The following is a 21,275-nucleotide window of genomic DNA, read 5'->3' on the forward strand; positions in this document are numbered from 1 at the left end:
ACTGATGGGATCTAAGCAAATCAATGGATAGGGAGATAGGCCTGAAATATGGAGTTGATGTGTACGTTTAAGCATGACCTTGAATGATGGAGCAGGTTCCAAGAGCTGTGAGGCTGACACCTCCTGTTTCTTATGTAGTTCTGTCTTGCATTCTTAATTCAGTTGCTGCAACTGTTGTGCGATTTGGGGTGGAACAATTCCAAGCTTATGCCGGCAAGACACAAAAGTTCTTGGTTTTTACTGAAAGAAAGAATTTAGGTTTATGTAGCACCTTTTGCGGCCTCGGGATATCCCAAAATGCCTTATAGCCATTGAAGAACTCTCTGTTTTAGTTTATGAAATGGTCAATTTACACACAATAAGCTCCCACAAACTACAGTTTGACTATAAATAGATAACCTGTTTTTTTTTGTTTAGTGATGTTCCTGAAGGGATAAATATTAGTCAGGACACGAGGGAGAATCCCCTGCCCTTTACAAAATAGTGCCATGAAATCTTTTATGTCCAGCTGAGAGGGCAGGCAGGGATTCGATTTACCCACTTACTCAAATGCTGGCACCTCTGACATTGCAGCACTTCTTCAGCACCGCACAGGAGGATTTTGTGCTTAGGTCTCTGGAAGTGGCTTGAATCCATAACATTCTAACATCTGAGCTGAGAGTGCTACCAACTGAGCCACTGCTGACAGAGTTTCTGTCTGTTCTCAATCAAATGTTCAAAACTAGCAACTACTTTACTTCCCTCACCCGCGCCCCCCCCCCCCCCCCCCACCCCACCCTCACTTGACATTTAAACCTGAAACTGATCAGGGACCGTGGGTGGAAATATTTCAGTGGAGTGACAGTTCATTGGCTGAAGTGAGGAAGCTTGTCCTGATTGCGTGTACTACTGTATTCTGAGATTAATGTACGTTTATTTTAACAGTAATTTTATTGGTGCCTTTGTTAACGAATCCTTTGATAACCGGGTTCCATAATTAACGGTACAGACTCTCGGGTCCCCACTCCCCCCTGTAATTGTTAACATATTTGTAACTTTTCAAACAACTGTGCTACTGTTAGCACTGAGGACACTCTCTGATTACAGCCCAGCCTCGCCTGTGTTATTCCTGATCCATGGAATCGAAGAGTTTAAAAGTTTGGAAATGTAAATAAAATTAAACAACTCCACGCTCAATTTCCTGAAGCCTGATTGGTTGTGAAATGGTTAAGAACAATGCCCCATACATCCCGTGTCTCACCAAAACTTCACCTGCACTCCCCGCACCCCTCCCCCAACCAGTGCCACAATCCCTTAAAAGATAGGAGGACTGTGCTCTTGACCCTTTATTCTGATGGTGCTGACTCCTGGGTATTTGTTGTCCTCTGGTATCTTGTGTGTGAGCCTGAACAGTGAATGTCCTTGATCTGTGCACACTTCAGGCTGAGTCCAATCCTGTTGTTGCCACATAAATCAGGAGCTGGAATCCTGGCTGAATATTCCTTCCTCCCTGACTGGGATTCCGTAACTAAGCACAGCTGGTGTACTGAACCTACCTACAATGTGTGTCTACAGTAGCACACGGGCCATGCGTTTAACTCTTTGAAGCCACTGGCAGCCACTCTTCCAGGTTTCATTTTAGGGTAGTGCAAGAGAGTTTGCTTTTGGTTGAAAAATTAATCTGGAAATGAAAAAATTAGCATCAGGAAAAGTGACTGTGAAGCTGTCAGTTTGTCGTTAGGGAAACAAACAATGTTTTCAGGAAGGAAAACTCTTGTCTGTACTTCGTCTGGATTTATATGGGATTCTAGTCCTGCATCAATACGATTGCCTCTTGACTGTCTCCTGGAGTGGTCTCGGGAGACATTCAGTTCTATCATCAGCTTCTCAGGGCAACTGGGAGTAAGTAAAGATATGCCAGCAACATTTAAATCCCCAGAACGACAAGCACAAAGGAAGGGCAAGCACCTGGCATGAACATGAACATTCCACCGGGCATTGTGTGCGAACTCTGAATTTATGCCGTAGGATATACCTGTATCAAAACAAACACAAAAATGATGACGAGAGCCCTACCAAATTTTGGGCCGCAAGAGTATAAATTCTTCGACAAGTCTGTACATCGTCTCAGGGGCATCTGGATTACATGAAACACTGTATAAAACAGTGGAAAGTAGTTCTTTTCTTTAGTCTTGTGCATTTTGAGCTGTTGAAATACACTCAGCCTCTGCAGTCCCCCGCCACTGCTTGTGTTTATATTAATAGCTGCCATTTGTTGGCTTAACTGACCAATCACGCAAGTTAAGTGAGAGAGCTGGCCATTACGTGGCAGTTTGGTATGTGAAGCAGTAATAAATAATAACTAGCCGACTAACACCAAGTGGCCTGAGTCAGAATGACATGATGTAATATTGGGACATTTGAATCAGTTGGGGACCAGGATTCAATTTAGGTCAGTGGTTGAGTGGTGGGTCAGCAGAACATCGGAATAATTGAGTCTGGGATGACAGAAGCATCGATGAGGGTTTCAGTGGCAGATGGATAGAGGTAGGAGTAGAGGTGGGCCATGATGTGAAAGTGAATGTTGTTGGTTGACGTGATAGAGAGGATATGCATTGAGAGACTCAGCTAGGCATTGATACAATGCTAAAGTTCAGCCTGAAGAGGAATGGAGTTGGTGCCAGGGCTAAAGGTGGTGGTTTTGAACAATACCAAGGCAATGGTAGGGCTCAGAGAAGCGCTTAGGCAAAGCAGGGTAATACTAACAGATGATGATGGAAAGGACTGCTTGGGGAGATTTAAATATGGGTTAGGGGAGAGAAGGGATCAGATCTGGTAGAGCAATTGGAGTTTAGCTGGGGCAGTTGTTAATGAGGACGAGTGGTTGAAGGTGGTTTTTTTTAGGGGGGAATTAATGACAACGCTTTTGAATGGCAGGGGAACAGTCCCTGAGGCAAGACAACCCTTTACCATGTTGATTAAAATCAGTAGCCAGGAAGGGAAATGGGTATAGTGAGAAAGGATTGAGGGAGCAAAAGCAGGGCTCATGAATAGAATGTGCTTGGAGTGAGTAGAAGGGAGTGACAGGGGAGAAACTGAAGAGATCGGGGCTCAGGCAGTGGTGGGCTTAGGACAGAGAAAAGTTTGGCTTAATGGGCCAAGAAGGATAGCGAGCAGCAGAGGCAGTTAAAAAGGGACTCTATCCTAGAGACCAAGTAGCCTATGAGTTCTTTGCACAATAAGGTGAGGCTGTGGAGCTGGGAGAATGAGGTTTAAGGAGATGTGGTTGGAAGTAGAGAAGAGAAGCTTGGGTTCTTTTTCTTCCCTCCAGGATGATTCTCGAGTAGTAGGCCATTTGCGCATTGGAAAGCACACCCAGTAAAGCTGGTAGTCAAGCCACATCTGGCAACAGGAAGCTAAAGACATTTGTGCATCAGGTACACTAAAGTTAGCCCCTCTTGGACTTGTGGGTGTGAAGATATGGACCAAATCAGGGTGTGAAATGGTGAAGGATTTTCTGAGGGCAAGAGCACTCAAGGTGCGTTTGAAGGAGTGGTTGAGCAAATCAGATATGGAAGATTAAGAGCTAGGCAATATGCTATTCAAGAAATAACTTGAGGGGAGATATTTTCCAGGGACAGATGCAGAAGGAAGTTTGGTTGAAAGAGAGTAATGTGGACAGGAATGCAAGGACCTGTTTGAAGATTGCCTTGTTCGAGATTGAAACCATAGGGGTAGAGTGCCTGCAGGATTTGGCAGGGTGGAGAGGGTCGCATAAATTTGGAGGGAGAGAGATTCAGGGAGAACAGGAAAGCATTGAACTTAGAGGAAAGAGGACAAGGGAGGAGCACTGCGGTGGAGATCGAAAGTGCTGAGGATGAGGAGTTGCTCATCGTAGAGGCGCAGGGAAACGGTAAAGTGGGAGGATATCTCGAGAAGAAACACACTGTGGTTTGATGGAGGGTATGCAACAATGATTTTAAAGGTGATTCAGGTGAGGTGTTTGACGGAGGAGAATATGCCAAGGGAGTAGGGATAAGGTGCGGATTGGTGATGAATGTAACACTAGATGGTAGGGGGTATAGCCATGTAAATAGGATTTGATTAGAGGGAAGGTGTTGACACCCTTGTGCCAGGTTTTAATCAGAGCCTGGACACATCAACAGTAAAGTCAAGGATTGCAGGGACCCTGTCAACGAATGAACGGACATTCTGCAGGGCACAGTGGTGAGGACCTGTGATTGTTGATCTGCTCGCAAAATGCCAAGGAGCAGTGCTGGGTACATGAGTAAGACATGGAGGTATCTCAGCAGGAATGCTGCCAAGAGATGGCTGAGGCATTTGCTGTTCATGAGGCAACGACAGGTGCTGTGATGGGTTGGCTTGGGAAATCTAAATAAAAGGTAAAGGATTCAAGCTCAGGATGAAAGCAGGGACGAGGGAAGGCTGGTGTGTGACAATGGGTGTAGTTTGGGAAAGCTGAAATACCTGAACGCAGGAAGATGCAAGGTGGATGACGGAGTGAAAAAGGAAATAACAAGCCCATGGGGAACAAAAATAAGGAAGAAGTAACAGGCTTGGATCTGGTATGGCAACCAAAATGCTGACATGAGAGATTTTGGATTACTCAGGCCTGGTAGAGATTAGGGGAGACTTGAAGCAGTCGTAAAGAGAGGACGGGGAGGAGCTGACATGGAACAGCCCAGAGTTCAAGTCTGAGGGCCAGGAGGCTGTGGTGAGTCCACTTAAGAATGCCACAAATGAAGAAATGTTTTGTGGTTCTATTCCTCTAAATTCCATTTAATAGTAGTCGGAATTAGGAAGCCGCAGAATAGAGGATTTCCAGATGTTGGAAGATGAAAAGCAGTGCATTTTACTTTTGAGAAAAAAGCCACAAAGAGTTGGCACTTTGATGGTTAATAACAGTGGAATTGAACCTTGTGTAATTGGGCAAGGGGGTCTTCATTAATGCACACCCACCCCGCAAGAGACTGGCTGCCCAAGACCAGTTTAAGCAGGAGGATTTGTATCGCCAATATTAATATTTGAGAACGCCTGTTTTTAGCTCTGTACTAGTACTCACAGAGAGGAAACCGGACTTTCTTTCAGACAATTTTTCCCCTGCTCTCTTAAACGTTCCGACTTCTGTTGGAGTAGAGCTCCACCAATGCTAACCACCTTCCGGTCCTGCACTCAAATGGCCATTATATGTGTGTGGGCCTCAGTAGTTAGTATATGTTTGCAGCCTGTTTCAGAGGGAAAAGCATCAAGTTGAACCTAAATCCTGTTCTCACAGAGTATTCATTTTCTATATTTTTTCTCAGTCTTGTCTGTTGTCTCTCTCCCTCTCTCCCTCTCTCTCTCTCTCTCTCTCTCTCTAAGGCCTAAATTCTACACAGGTAACAGGAAATTTTCTTTACTTATCCTTGGGATGCAGGAAAAGCTGATTAAGCGTTATAGTCCCGGGAAGGTGCTGGGTGGCCTTTCTTCTAGATAATAATTGAACTCCTAGCACTTCAGGATGTCTCAAAGATACACCAAGGTGTGACATAAATGCAGCTATATTCCTTCCCCCAAGCACACGTTGCTGACCTAAGGCACTGAGGCCATTGCTGTGCTGAATGGGTTTGTTGAAACGGGCACAGACAAACGGGGAACATTCTGTATTGGTTAGTGCAAGAAGGTGGTTGATAGGACAATTCCTATAAGTGAAGAAATGAGACCCAAGGACTGAATCTGCCTTCTTGTTGTTGATCATTGTAACTCTTTATAAGGCTCATACATTTTTCATTTATTCATGCCTGGGATATGAGCATCATTGGTAAGACCAGCATTTATTGCCCATCCCTCTTGAGAAGGTGGTGACGAGTCACTTTGAATACAACTGAGTGGCTTGCTAGGCCAATTCAAAGAGGCAGTTCAGAGTCATTGCTCTGGATCTGGAGTCACCTATAGGCCAGACCACGTAAGGATAACGGATTTCCTTCTCTTAAGGACATTAGTGAGCCAGATGGGATTTTCTGACAACCCTGTTGTTCATGGCCACCATTATTGATTCTAGCTTTTTAATTTCAGATTTACTTAATTAATTGAATTTAAATTTCCTGGCAATTGTGATATTTAAACTCGTATCTCTGAATCAGTAGTCTAGGTCATCCAGTAGCACAATCACCATGCTACCCTGCCCCATTTTATACTAAAAATTGAACATTCCTCACCATCCCAGTGTTTATTTTCCTCTCCCATTCTTTAACCCCTGGCCCCATTCAGAATTAAGATGCTAAAATTGGGCACCTTGTCTTTCAGGATTTGTCTCTGAGCAACTTAGAGAGCAACAGTTGCTTCAATATTGGAATTCCCTAAACCTCCAAACTGCGGTGCCACCTGCAGGGATGGGTTTCATATGTTAATCACATCGAATTTGTGCCATGACAGAATGATTCACCAAATTGTGTGACCTCCTGTAATGACCCCGAGTTCCTGGCAGTAGAATTTTATTTGTGCCCCAGGATTTGAGGATTGAGTACTTGTGGCATCATACATTATGTTCAAACTCCCTTTCCTGTTGAACTATCATCATTGGATCTCCCTGCTCCTGCATCCTCTGTAGAGTTGTATCCTTTACATTGTCTCTCCGTTTTCTTTCTACCAAAATGAATCACCTCACATTTCTCCACATTGATCTTCATCTCCACTTATCTGTCCATTCTACCAACCTGTGACCTTTTGAGGTTCTACACTGCCCTCCTCACAGTTCATAATGCTTCCTAAGTTTTGTATCACCCACAAATTTTGAAATTGTGCTCTGTACATCAAGGTCTAAATCATTAATATAAATCAAAAAGAGCCGGGGTACTAACACCAATCCTTGGGGAGCACCACTATAAACCTTCCTCCAGTCCGAAAAACATCATTAGCCGCTACCCTCTGTTTCCTGCGACTTAGCCAATTTCGTACCCATGTTGCTACTGTCCCTTTTATCTCATGAACTGTAACTTTGCTCACAAGTCTGTTGTGCAGCACTTTATCAAATGCCTTTTGGAACTCCAAATTCCCCCTTGACAGCACAGTTGCCCTCAAAACTGCACTCAGACTGTCAGCTTAGATCTTATGCTCAAGTCTCTTGAACACACAACCTTCTGGTTCAGCGGAACAGTGCTGCCAACTGAGCTACAACTGTGAGCTCTCCTGGTTAAGTGGCTACCTTTCCTCCCCTCTGGCAATGCAGCACTCCTTCAGTACGTGTTAGCCGAAGTTGTGGAATGGGTCCTCTAGTTCAACACTCTCCAGCCAGGGGAAACAGAATCTCAGCACCTACTCAGTAAAGCCTCTAAGAATTAATTTGTTTCATTAAAATTACCCCTTATTGGCCCATTCTCCTCAATCACTCTTCGTAGGACAATCCCCTCATTCCAGAAACCAGTCTAGTGAAGCTACATTTCAATCGCTCTAGGGCAAGTTTGTCCTTCCTTAGGTAAGGAATACAAAACTGTGCAAAGTTCTCCAGGTGTGGTCTCGTCTATATAATTGAAGTAATTATACTCTTATACTCCAATCCTTTTCTAATAAAGGTTAATGTACCATTTGCTTTCCTATTTGCTTGCTGTATCTGTATGACGTTTTTTATTCATTCGTGACATGTGAGCATCGCTGGCTAGGTCAGCATTTATTGCCCATCTCTAATTGCCTTTGAGAAGGTAATGATAAGCCGACTTCTTGAACCGCTGCAGTCCACCTGGTGCAGGTACACCCACAGTGCTATTAGGAAGGGAGTTCCAGGATTTTGACCCAGCAAGGAACGGTGATATATTTCCAAGTCAAGATGGTATGTGGCTTGAAGGCGAACTTGCAGATGGTGGTGTTCCCATGCATTTGCTGCTCTTTTCATTCTAGGTGGTAGAGATTGCGGGTTTGCGAAGTGCTATTGGAGGACTCCTGGAGAGTTGCTGTTATTCATGTACAAGGACATAAGGATATTTCTGTCTCTCTTCATTTAAAAAATATTCTGCTTTTCTATTTTTATTAGCAAAGTGGATAACACCATATTTCTTCATATTATCTTCTATCTGCCATATTCCCACCCACTCACTTAAGCTGTCTAAATCTTTTGCAGCCTCTTTGTATCTTCTCACACCTAACTGAATGCACCATGGAAGGGGTGAGAGAGGATCCAAGTATCAGCAAAAGGGGCCATGTAAGATGTCAGCTTCTTATTCAGCTGGTTCACTGACTTCCTTTTGGGAAGGAAACATTGCCTTTCCAAAAGTGCAGTGCCCAGAATTAGACAACAATAAAGCTGAAACCTAATGTGATTTATTCAGGATTGGCATAACTTCCTTGCTTTTGCCATTTATATTGATTATGGATCTTGCTGTTTTCAAAATGGGTGCAGTATTTCCGTCCACAACAGTCAACTACAATTTCCAATGATTCATTGTAGCACTTTGGGCCTTTCCTGACTTGCAACATGGCGCTGGGCTGTGTATGTGGTAGCTCCCACCTCCTAAGACTATGGTTTGCACCATGGTATTCAGCTCTATGTTAAGCGTTGCTCAGGAGACCCACTTGGCATTGCAGTCTCTGCCACATTTGCTGCGTGGGCTGAGAAGGTGTGTGATTATCTGGCCTCCGTTTTCTCTGGGCCCTCTTTCACAGCTAGCTAAGCTTTTTGTTTCTGTTCTTCCAATACCTTTCCAAACAGTCAGCCTTCAATAGGTCATGGCTGTCAGCAACTGTCTCCCAGTTGTCAGTGTCAGTATTCATCATCTTCATACCTGACTTGCAGGTGTGCTTGTAAAGGAGATATGGGTACCCAGAAGGTCTTGATCCAATGGCCAATTCACCATACAGTGATACAAGGTAGGTATACCTTGGATATATGGCCATCATCTATCTAATGAGCATGGCTGAGCCAGTGCACACATTGTTAGTTTATCAATGAGTGTATGGTGATGTAATTAGAATCCTCTGAGTTGGTTACCTTGAGCTGCCAAAAGATGCCAAGGATATGTCTGAGATGGATGCATCAACTCGCTGATGAGGACTTAGCGCACCATTGTCTTGGATCTCAAGCGAATAATGATGAACAGCTTTCTGTCGGTTCTGGTGATGATTAGATCCAACTGGTGCCAATGCCTTGATTTTGGACACCTCCATCTTGTGGCATGGTTTATTCTGAAAGTAGATGTTAGTTACCCAAATGTCGTGGTAGCAGCAAAGCTCAAGTGCTCTCTGTCCATTCTCACTTATCTTTCCCAGGCCATGATATCCGAGGCAGGAGGACCATGCCTCATGATCCATGCCCATTCTTGCACTGAATTCCCCCAGTAGGCTAAGATGCTTTGACTTGGGGATTCTGCTGTTAGCCGTGGCAAACTTCTTGTAGAACTGGTCTTTTACTTCTGTAGTGGAGCACAGTTTTGGAGCATAGATACTCATTAAGTTAACTGGCCCTGTTTTAGTTAGAGGCAGATGGAGAGAACAGGTTCTGAATCATTTGTGGGGGGGAGGGTGGTGGGGAGGGTGTTCTATTGAGTAACAAATTCCTTACAGTGAACACCTTGTTCATATGTTTCCCCTGACCTCTTCCCTGCCAGACAAACATGTAATGTTTTTCTTTCAGTGATCCACTCTCAGCGAGCCTGGTTTCTAGTTGGGATGCTATGCCAATATTCAGCCTATCAAGTTCCCTGTTGATCACAGCTGCACATGTTATCAACCAGCTGCAAGTCATCTGTCAGTCCCGTGCACATGGTCCTGACGTTCCAGCTTCCCAATCGAAGAGTTGACATCTTCTTTTAGTTTGTTTTGGTTGTTTGCCTGGTGCGATGGATTCTGTCCACATGTTGAGCAGAGACTCTAAACTCCAGTCACCCATTCAGGACTGTCGGACTCGAGGTGGGCGGTGACAAACCAGTGGGACATGATGGTCCCTCCCGCTGTTGGAGACAGCCAGCAGCACCCATTCTGTACGGCAGTCAAGTTGGGCTCATCGCTTGTAACTGCTCTCTCCATGTTGTGTTAACGCTCTGCAGAAAAACTGTCGTGTCCTGTCCAGCATGCAAGCCTGGGCAAAATTTATGGAGACCCTGGGCTGCCCAATGTCAGGGTCCCCCCTCTCGACCTCCCCATTTGAGTGCACCAGAATGCAAAGCACTGTTTGGCACCGACTTAGTTGCAGGAGCAGCTGGAAAGATGACATATCTAGACATCAGCCTGCCTTTGGGCTTTGCTCCAATCCTTCAACTCGCCTGAGGTATCCACAAGGAAGTGAAGCTATTCGACTATAGCTGGGAGGTTGGTTCATGAGTGTCAGGCGTGTCCACATGCCAGTGGGACTACACACTGCATGCTTGGGGGCCCAAACCTCCTCCAAGTTGTTCTGAAGCTTTAGTGAGGGACTCAGTTTCCGTGTGTCACCATGAGAAGGCGCAGCTGAGGACTGAACCAATGGAGAGACCATGTACTGATAGGGAGAGACTTACACACTTGGCTCAGTTTTATTGCATTGCTGCTAGCTAGCAGTGGAAGCTGAAAATAAGCAGCACACAAAAACGAAAAGCATGCTATAACCCTCTTCACCCACATAACATGCTGGTACTGGGTTAATGGCTGCCTCTCAATCAATAATCAAAGACCCAGGGCGTTATCGTCACATAATTTCACTAAGTGCGGCAGAGGGCGTGTAAAAGAAGGTTTCACCTACCGGCCACAATGGCGGGTTCTCGCACCAGATCATCCCCTTCCCACCTCACTATTTATGTTTCACTGACGGGCTTCCTCCTATTCGCCTGCCACGCTGTCACCCCGCCACTTCCTCATGGCGGGTGCCATATTTGAACTGCAGCCGCTTGCACAATGGCACAGAAGACATGACCCCAAAGGGCAAGAAGACTGCAGCTCACCGTTCTTCATACGTGTCCCTGGGACGTCTTCTGGACACCGTGGAGGCCCGACGCAATGTCCTTTACCCCCACTCTGGCCACAGGAGGCCCACCAGTGTCACCACTCCAGCTTGGGAAGCGGTGGCAACGGTGGTTCAGTGCCAACACTGCACAGAAGAGCTTTGAATGATCTCATGCATGCCACCAGGTCAGGCAACCATCTTATCATCCTAAATTCTCACACTGAAGCCCATCACACATTCACTGGCATCTCACTCACTACCAGCTCAAGGGACATCACCACTCACTCTCTCACACACACACCCTCACATCTCCATCTGGCCTCATCTCCTCTGGAGACTCCCTCCTCAGCCCCCACCCTATCGAGGCCACTTGCACAGATCAACATGTGTCCCCACACACACACCCTGGGACACCCCCTTCCCCAGTACTGCCCTAGCCTTGCAGCCTCTTCCCTCGCCTGAGGCCCCTCCCTCAAGCAAGCCCTAGTCCTGCAGCCGTTGAAATGCCACCCCCCGCCTTACAGCTGGTCTGGCAAGTAGAGACCTACCCGTGGGCCTCCCAAAGTGATGTGGTGCTGTCTGCAAAGCCTGGCGATGATGAGCGTGAGTGCTGCCCGAAGCAAGATAGGCAAACAATCCTCCAAGTCCCGAGTGAAGTGCAGCTCACCAGGTGCACATCGCTTATGTTCAGTTGCGAAACACGTCCCTGTGAATGGTGCTCGGGTGATCCAACGTGGGGAGACGATTCCGGCGAGAAAGGCGGCCTGCCATTGATGGGCGGAGCAGACGATTACAAACTGGCTTCACGATGGCATAAAACCAGTTTTTGGCCTTCTCGCCATATTGTTCCCTCATGCCCACCACGGCCACGGGGGCAGAAAATTCCAGTCTCAGTCCACTGGACAGTCGGGTTACTTTTAATTTGAAAAAGTCAGATGTCCTTTCTATTTGTTAATTTGGGTTTGGGAAATTGGGGATTTAATGTCTGATAAGAGTTTTGTTTTGATTTTTCAGGGCAAAGTGGCCCAGACAGCCTGCATGTCCGCATGCAAACATCTCTCTACATCTCTTCTGCAGCTGCTCCTGGATACCGAGGTCAAGCAAATCACCATGGGAGCCTTAAAACAGTTTAACATGGACATTGAGGAGTGCGAGCGTAAGTGATCAATGCAACTAATTAATTTTTGTCTTGCTTCCAAAATATTCTCAAGAAACTGCCATTAACTTGCATTTACATAGCACCTTTTAACGTAGAAAAACGTCTCACGACACATCACAGGTGAGGAATTGGTCAAAAATTGGCACCAAGCCACATAAAAGGGTAATTAGGACAGGTGGCCAAAGGTTTGCTCAGAGCTAGGTTTTAAGGTGCTCTCCCTAAAGGAGCAGGGAGAGATAGAGGCAGGAAAGTTTGAGGACATTTCAATGCTTTGGTCCTCTGCAGCTGAAGGCATGGCCGCCAATGAGTGCCAGTTAGAAACATAGAAGCAGGAATAGGTCATTCGGCCCTATGAGGCTGCTCCACCATTCCATATGATCATGGCTGATCCTCTATCTCAACGCCATACTCCCGCTCGCTCCCCTTACCCCTTGATGCCTTTAGAGTTCAGAAAACTATTTATTTCCTTCTTCAATATATTCAGTGACTTGGCCTCCACAGTCTTCTGTGGTAGAGAATTCCACAGGTTCACCACCCTCTGAGTGAAGAAGTTTCTCCTCGTATAAGTCCTAAATGATGATCCAGTATCCTGAGATTGTGACCCCTTGTTCTGGAGCCCCAGACAGAGGAAATATCATCCCTGCATCCAGCCTGTCCATTCCTGTCAGAATTTTATATGTCTCAACGAGATCTCCTCTAATTCTTCTAAACTCCAGTGAATACAGGCCTAGTCGGCCCAGCCTCTCCTCATAGGACAATCCTGCCATCCTAGGAATCACTCTGGTGAATCTTTGCTGTACTCCCTCTATGGCAAGTATATCCCATAGGTAAGGAGACCAAAACTGCAAATAGTACTCCAGGTGTGGTCTCACCAAGGCCCTGTACAGCTGCAGTAAGACATCCTTGCTCCTGTACTCAAGTCCTTTCGCACTGAAGGCCAACATACCATTTGCCTTCTTAACTGCTTGCTGCACCTGCATGCTTGCTTTCAGTGATTGGTGTACAAGGACACCCAAATCCCTTTGTACATCAACATTTTCCAATCTACCACCATTTAAATAAAATTCTGCCGTTCTGTTTTTCCTACCAAAGTGGATAACTTCACACTTATCCACCTAATACGGCATCTGCCATGTATTTTCCCACTCACTCAACTTGTCTAAATTGCTTTGAAGCCTCTTAACATCCTCCTCACCACTCACATTCCCACCTAGTTTTGTGGCGCCAGCAAACTTGGAAATATTACATTTGGTTCCCTCATCCAAATCATTGATATAGATTGTGAATAGCTGGGGCCCAAGCACTGATCCCTGCAGTACCCCACTAGTCACCGCCTGCCGCTTCGAAAAAGACCCATTTGTTTCTACTCTCTGTTTCCTGCCTGCTAACCAATTCTCAATCCATGCCAATATATTACCCCCAACCCCATGTGCCAATTTTGCGAAAGCCAAAGAATTCGGGGATGGTCAAGAGCACCTGGTGTCAGGAAGTGCTTCTTCACACAAAGGGTAGTGGAAATCTGGAACTTCATACCCAAAAAAGAGCTGTTCAAGCTGGGGGCCAATTGAAAATTTCAAAACTGAGACTGATTTTTGTCATGTCGGGTATGAAGCGATTTGGAATCAAGGTGGGTAAGTGGAGTTAAGATGATCATCAGCCAGGATCTAATTGAATGGCTAAACAGGCTCAAGAACTGAATGGCCTCCTTCTGTGCCTTTATGCTGCACTATGGGAGGTACCATCATTTGGGTGAGATGTTAAACCAAATCCCCATCGGTCATCTCAGTCGGGCGTAAAATATCCTATGGCAATATTTCAAAGAAGAGCTGGAGAATTTTCCCTTGGTCAATATTTATTCCTCACCAAACACGTAATCCCAGTGCTTGCTATTGGTGGGAGCTTGCTGTGCACAAATTGGCTGCCGATTTTCGTACATTACAACAGTACGCTTCAAACGTACTTCAAAATAAAGCCCTTTGGGAAATCCTGAGGCCATGAAAGACGCTATATAAGTTTTTCTTTCTTTATTTGACATGCAGATTTATCCTTGAGCAGACTCCTGTAGTACACTCCAGTTGTGAACTCACTTTCTGCCTCTTATGAAGCTGTTGTGACAGACATCCAACCAGAAACAGTGGTGGGAGCAGAACTTGGAATTGTACAATAACAAAGGACAGAAGGAGGCTATTCAACCCATCATGCCTGTTCTGGCTATTAGGTGGAACGCTTCAGTTAGTCCCAGTTCCCCAGCTTTTAACCAAGTAGCCCTGAAAATATTTTCCTTTCAAATATTTATCCAATTCCCTTTTTAATGTTTTTTTGAATCTGCTTCTGCCACCCTTTCAGGTAGTGCCCTCTAGGTCATAACTCATTGATTTAAAAAAACAATCCTCATTTTTCCCTCTGGTTTTTTTTCGGTCAGTATCTTAAATCAGTGTCTTCTGGCTACCAAACTACCTGTCACTTGGAAACAGTTCCTCCTTATTTACTTTTCCCAAAACTATTCATGATTTTGAACACGTCTGTCAAATCTCCTCTTAACATTCTTTGTTTGAAGGAGTATTTCCATCTAATTGAATCCCTCGTCCTTCGCCACTGGTACCAGTCTAGTACATCTCCTCCACCCTTTCCAAGGCTTTGACGTCTTCTCTAAAAGATGGTGCCCAAAATTAGACACGCAGTCCAAGCTGAGGGCTAACCAGTTATTTGTAAAGGTTAGCATAGCTTCCTTGTTAATAGCTTTTAAAGGTTACCGGGAACATGTAGAGGGATATGGCTATTAAGTGGAGAGCTGGCACAGGTTCAGTGGGCCAATTAGCTCCTTTACTCATCTCATTTTTTTCAAGCTCCTTCTTTCTGCAGCAGTTAGGGCCAATGCAGTTCCTTTCTGTATCCTTTGAAGTGGGGAGGGTAAAATATTAATGAAGTTGAACCTCTTGCTCTGAACCCTGTCCAGATTGTTGGAAATTGTAGGTGTTCTGAGGTCACTCTGAGTGACTTTTCTGCAAAACTGGCAGTTCTAGACCATAGTTTTTTTTAACCTGTTTTGTCCTGGCCAACATTGATCCCTTCAGCCTAAATCATCAAAATAAAAAATATTATGTAGCCATAATGAAACTTATATTTAGGGTCAACATAGTGGAATGCTTATTTTTGTATGGAAGCTTAAATATTTTGTACAATTCAATATACATATAGCATTGTTAGCAAAAGGCTGGTATTTCTTACCAATCCCTAGTTGCTCTGAGCAGCTTAATAGATGTGCTGGAGCATTTCAGAGGGCAGTTGGTGTGGGACTGAAGTTGCACAGGCCCAGATGAGGTAAGAATGACAAGTTTCCTTCTCTAAAGAACATCAGGGACCAGTTGGGTTTTTATGACAATCAGGCAGCTTTGTGGTCAGCGTGTTATTTTCTATTGTTTTTAAAGTGAATTCTAATTCTTACACTGAGTGAGATTTGATCTCACATCTGCAGGGTTATTTGTTCCAGGCCCTGGATTACGCATCGAGTCACATGACCGCTACAACAACTTATATTTATAAATTAGCACCTTTAGCATAATGAAATGTCCCAAGGTGCTTCATGGAGCACTGTAAAACAAAGTACAACAGCAAGCCACATAAGGAGGTATTGGGTCAGATGACCAAAATTTTGGCCAAAGAAACACGTTTTAAGAAGTGCCTTAAAGGAGGAAAGTGAGGTTGAAAGCCAGAGAAGGAGCGTAGATACCTCAGAGGGTAATTGGATTTGGAGGAAATTGCACAGAAAGGAAGGAGCAAAACCATGGAGAGATTTGAAAACAAGGATGGCAATTTTAAAATCAAAACATTGCTTGACCAGCATAGGTCAGTGAGCACAGAGATGATAGGGGAATAAGACTTGCCGCGAGTTAAGATAATAGGTGGCAGAGCTCTGGATAATCTCAGGTTTGCATGGGTAGAATGTTGAAGACAATCCAGGAGTGCATTGGAATAGTCGAGTCTAGAGATGACAAAGGCATGGGGTTTGAGCAGCAGATGAGCTAAGGGACGAAGTCCAGCAATGTTACAGAGTTGGAAAGAGGCGGTCTTATATATGGCATGAATATGAGGTCAGAAGCTCACCTCAGGGTCATATATCACACCAAGGTTGTGAACAGGCTGGATTAATTTCAAATTGTTGCCAGGTAGGGGGATAGAGTTGGTAGTGAGGGAATTGAGTTTGGAGTGGGAGCCAAAAACAATGGCTTCAGAATTCCCAATATTGAATTGGAGGAAATTTCTGCTCATCCAACACTGGGTGTTTTGGATAATCAGTCTGATAATTTAGCAACAGTGGAGGAGTCAAGAGGGGTGGTGGTGAAGTGAATCTGGGTGTCGTCAGTATACATGTGAAAACTAACACCATGCTTTTGGGTGATCATCAAGGGCAGCATGTTGATGAGAAATAGGAGGAGACCAGTTGCTAAGGATAGATCCTTGGGAAATACCAGGGGTCATGGTGCTGGTACAGGAAGAAAAGCCATTGCAAGTGAATCTCTGGTTATGATTATACAGCCCTGTACCCATCTTCTACCATTTCTTGCATTTGTAAAAGTTAGGGAAAGAGAGACATTTTTTTCCTTTAGAAGATCATGTTCTGACCAGGGTTACAAAGGAAGAAAGGAGAGCTGGGGTTTGGTGGGAACTGGTAGAAAAGGGGCATCCCCAGCCCTCCCCTGACCTCAATCACCTGAGAAAACCACTAAGCCTCTCTCCTCATTGCCCCGAGAACTCTGCACAGGCCTCAAGGACCACTGGTTAGAAATGCGGCGCTGGAACAATGGCTCGTACTGCAGGAGGAGCTGAAAACCAGCCAGCAAGGTTTCCCTTCAGTGCAGACCATTCATGAAAGTAGGTTTTATTTTATGCAAAACCAAACCGAAAAGCCACATGTTGCTTAATAAAGTCATAGCTGCAGTTTACAAGGTACCAAGCGGACTTTTCAACCCCAGTGCAGTCTTGTAAAAATGCCCGAGTGAGAGAGCAAAAACACAAGACTCCTTTCAGCCACATCCAGTAAAAGCAAATTAATGGTATCATAAAGATGATCACAATGATTCGAGGAATAGTGGCTCAGCATGCTGATGTATGACAATTTTGTTTATTGAAGACAAATGTTAACCTCTAAGGCGCGAGGCACATGTTTTAGGGGTCTCACCATGGTTCCGCCCCATTAACAAAAAAATGAAGTCAAAAGAAAGCAACTAAGAGTTTAAGCCCCACGATACTTCAGTCAGCAAGGGTAATTGCTAACTGAGTCTCACATACCTGATTTCTTCCCCAGCCCCTTGGAGAGCAAGGAGTGCAGGAAGAGACGTTGCAATGACTTCTGATCCCCGCAAAGTAAGGACTTGAGCAGCAGGGTTTGTGCCGAGTTAACTGATCATAAACCAGGGTTTGGCAGAGTTCCCCACCCTCTACTCTCGTTTGCTCCCCAGTAACCATCCCAGTGAATTGCTCCTGCAGAGATTTATGACGAGGAAACTAAACTGGTCTTAGCTAAAGCCTCTCAGACAACATGGCCTGCTTTTCATCCAGGGATGTTAATCTAGCTTCCTCACTCAGGCTTAGTAACCCCCTCCAGCCAGCAGTCCTGTATTATTGATAAAATCTCGACTGATGTTAATCCAGCTCTCTCATAGTCAGATATAGGTATGATAGTGTTGTAATTATGGTTATGATACTGAATTAGTAATCCAGATACCTGAACTAATAATCCAAGGAACACGTGTTCTGATCCCACTGTAGCGGTTGGAGAATTTGAATTTAATTTTTAAAAATATATCTGAATAAAAAGTTGAGTTAGTAAAGGTGAGCACAGAGCTGTCAGATTGTCATAAAAACACAACTGATTCATTCATGTCCTTTAGGCAAGGAAAGCTGCTGTCCTTGCTCGGTCTGACCAACATGTGACTCTAAACTAGCTAATCAGTTGCATCACCTGCTTCAGCAATCTGGGAAAATGGTCCCAGAGCAACTGGATTTGGACAATAAATATCGGTCTTACCTGTGATACCCACAGCCTGAGAAGGAATGTAAATTGATAAACCCCTCGCAGCCAACTTCCTGGCGCAGTAACTTCTCCTAGCCAATACCTTGTTTTGTTGACTATCGCTACTGATGCTCATCTAGCTTTCTCACGTTGTAATCCAGTAACAGTAACTCTGCCAAACCAGCATCCCATTTTATGGTGGCAGCAATCCTGCATGAGAAGAGCACTATATACTTTAATTTCTGGGACCTGGGTTTGATATTGGTACAGATTCGAACAAAGTCTATCTCTCCCTAATGTTTGAATTGTAACTGAAATACTGTAAGAACAGGATAGTCTTGACAATATATCTAAATGCAGCAGAATTGCTGGTATCAGAATCAGGCAGGAGGAAATGTAATCTTAATGCAGTTATGTGCTTCTCTGCAAATTGTGGATATGACGAAGACAAGTAACCTTACTTTACATTGAACCTGTGTGGTTACCTATGCTGAGTGTTTGACTAAACAGCGTAAAGGATGCTTTCCGTTGTATCTAACCCATGTTGTACCTGCCCTGGGAATGTTTGATGGGACAGTGTACATGGTGGTTTACTCTGTATCTAACCCATGCTGTACCTGTCCTGGGAGCGTTTGATGAGACAGTAGAGGAATCTTTACTCTATATCTGTAAATGTGCCCTATATATCTTCAATTTAAAAGATATATTTACTAATGTCGGAAGCAGACCTTGGATAACGCTATGATGATCTGTGTTACTGGCTGAGTGTGTGAGAATTTTCCCTGCCTAAAGGTGTGGCTGATGATATGGGGTCTGTCTGATATTGTTTTAAGCATCTCAACGAGTTGATTGGCAGAGTGACTTCAGCACATTGGGCTGGTTACCTTTACGCCAGCTTTGCAAAACTAACGGCAATGGCATGATTTAACCCCACTGAGTGGCAGCATCTAAGTACTGTTGACAACATTCAATTCCTTTACATAGAATTAGGTAGAATTTACAGCACAATTGGACAACAGGTCAGTGCCAAAGTTTGTACCCCACATAAGCTTCCTCCCGCCTTACTTCATCTCAGTCTGTCAACATGTTCTTCTATTTCTTTCTCCTTTATGTGTGTATTTAATTTTTCCCTTAAATGGATCTGGGCTATTTGCTGCACCCATTCATGGAAACATAGAAAATAGGAGTAGGTCATTCGGCCCATCGAGGCTGCTCCGCCATTCAGTAAGATCATGGTTGATCCTCTATCTCAACACCATACTCCCGCTCTCTCCCCTTACTCTTTGACGCTTTTAGAATCCAGAAATCTATTTCCTTCTAAAATATATTCATTGACTAGGTCTCCACAGCCTTCTGTGGTAGAGAATTCCACAGGTTCACCTCCCTCTGAGTGAAGAGGTTCCTCTTCATCTCAGTCCTAATTGGCCTACCCCTTATCCTGAGATTGTGACCCCTTGTTCTAGACCCCCCCCCCCCCCAGCAAGACGAAACATCATCTCTGCATCCAGTCTATCCATCCATTTTATATGTCTCAATGAGATCTCTTCTCATTCTTCTAAACTCCAGTGAATACAGGCCTAGTTGACCCAGTCTGCCCTCATACGACAATCCTGTCATCCCCGGAATCACTCTGCTGCACTCCCTCTGTGGCAAGTATATCCCTTAGGTAAGGAGACCAAAACTGCACATAGTACTCCAGGCGTGGTCTCACCAAGGCCCTGTACAGCTGCAGTAAGCCATCCTTGCTCCTGTACTCAAGTTCTCGCGCAATGAAGGTGAATGCCATTTGCCTTCTTAACTGCTTGCTGCACCTGCATGCTTGATTTCAGTGATTGGTGCACAAGGACACCCAGGTCCCTAAGTACATCAACATTTTCCAATTTATCACCATTTAAATAATACTCTGCCATTCTGTTTTTCCTACCAAAGTGGATAACTTCACATTTATCCACATGAAACTGCACCTGCCATGTATTTGCCCATGACCTCTGGCTGTTCACCCTCCCTCTTCAGAATGCCATGCAGCTGCTCAGTGACTTCCTTGACCCTGGCACCAGGGAGGCAACACACCATCCTGGTGTCATGTCTGTGGCCGTAGAAGCATCTATCTGTTTACCTTACAATAGAATCCCCTATCACTATTGCTCTTGCACTCTTTTTTTCTCCCTTTCCCTGTGCAGCTAAGCCACTCGTGGTGCCATGGACGTGGCTCTTGCTGTATTCCGTGGAGCACATCCTGAACATGTGGTCTTTTTTTTCCTTCGTTCATGGGATGTGGGCATCACTGACTGCGCCAGCATTTATTGCCCAGTTTGGGTTCTGCCAGGGCCTCTCAACTCCTGACCTCATTACAGCCTTGGGTCAAACATGGACAAAAGAGCTGAACTCCCAAGGTGAGTTGAGAGTGACTGCCCTTGACATCAAGGCCTCATTTGACCGAGGAATCCTAGCAAAACTGAAGGCAATGGGAATCAGGGGGAAAACTATCCCCTTGTTGGAGTAATACCTAGCACAAAGGAAGATGGTTGTGGTTGCTGGAGGTCAGTCATCCTTAGTCCCAGGACATCATTGCAGGAATTCCTCAGGGTTGTATCCTAGGCCCAACCATCTTCAGCTACTTCATCAATGACCTTCCTTCCATCATAAAGTCAAAAGTGGGAATGTTCGCTGATGATTGCACAATGTTCAGCGCTATTCATGACTCCTCAGACACTGAAGCAGCCCATGTCCAAATGCAGTAAGACCTAGACAATATCCAGGCTTGGGCTGACAAGTGACAAGCAACGTTCACGCCACACAAGGTAAAATGAGTGAGAGAGGAGCTGGGAGTTGAAAAGGAGGGTGAGAGAAGTCGGCAGTTCAAAAGGAGTGCGAGAGGAGCCGTGAGTGGAAAAGGAGCTGGGAGAACAGAGGTGACTGAGGGAGTTGGGTGAGGAGGGAGGAGGTGTTCCTTTCCTTTTCTATCTTTCTTCATAAAGAAGAGCGGCGGCCTTGATAAGTCGGACCTGGTGAGTAAATTAGAAAAGTGTAATATTTTTAAACAAGTAGCTATACTTGGATTTAACTGAGAAGTGCCAGAAATAAGGGAAATTTAGGGCCAATATGGTAAAGTAATATAAATAAACCAAAGTAGAATAAAGTTAACATAAGGGAAGTAGAGTTAAGACGCGCAGGGCAGCTCAGTCGAATGAAATGCATGTATTGTAATATGTGTGAAG

At 44.9% G+C, this 21,275-nt stretch overlaps 1 protein-coding gene across 4 annotated transcripts in view; it reads left to right on the top strand.

The window, feature by feature from the left end:
- LOC121277089 (exocyst complex component 6B) overlaps positions 1-21,275 on the top strand; it is a 632,802-nt gene that overhangs the window by 480,011 nt on the left and 131,516 nt on the right. For all 4 annotated transcript variants that reach the window (XM_041186104.1, XM_041186075.1, XM_041186085.1 and 1 more), the window contains exon 19: positions 11,900-12,041. In XM_041186104.1, the coding sequence (XP_041042038.1) occupies positions 11,900-12,041 (142 nt within the window). The remainder of the gene's footprint in view (positions 1-11,899; positions 12,042-21,275) is intronic.

This window comes from Carcharodon carcharias, chromosome 1 (assembly GCF_017639515.1).
Source record: "Carcharodon carcharias isolate sCarCar2 chromosome 1, sCarCar2.pri, whole genome shotgun sequence".
Taxonomy (NCBI): Eukaryota; Metazoa; Chordata; class Chondrichthyes; order Lamniformes; family Lamnidae; genus Carcharodon; species Carcharodon carcharias.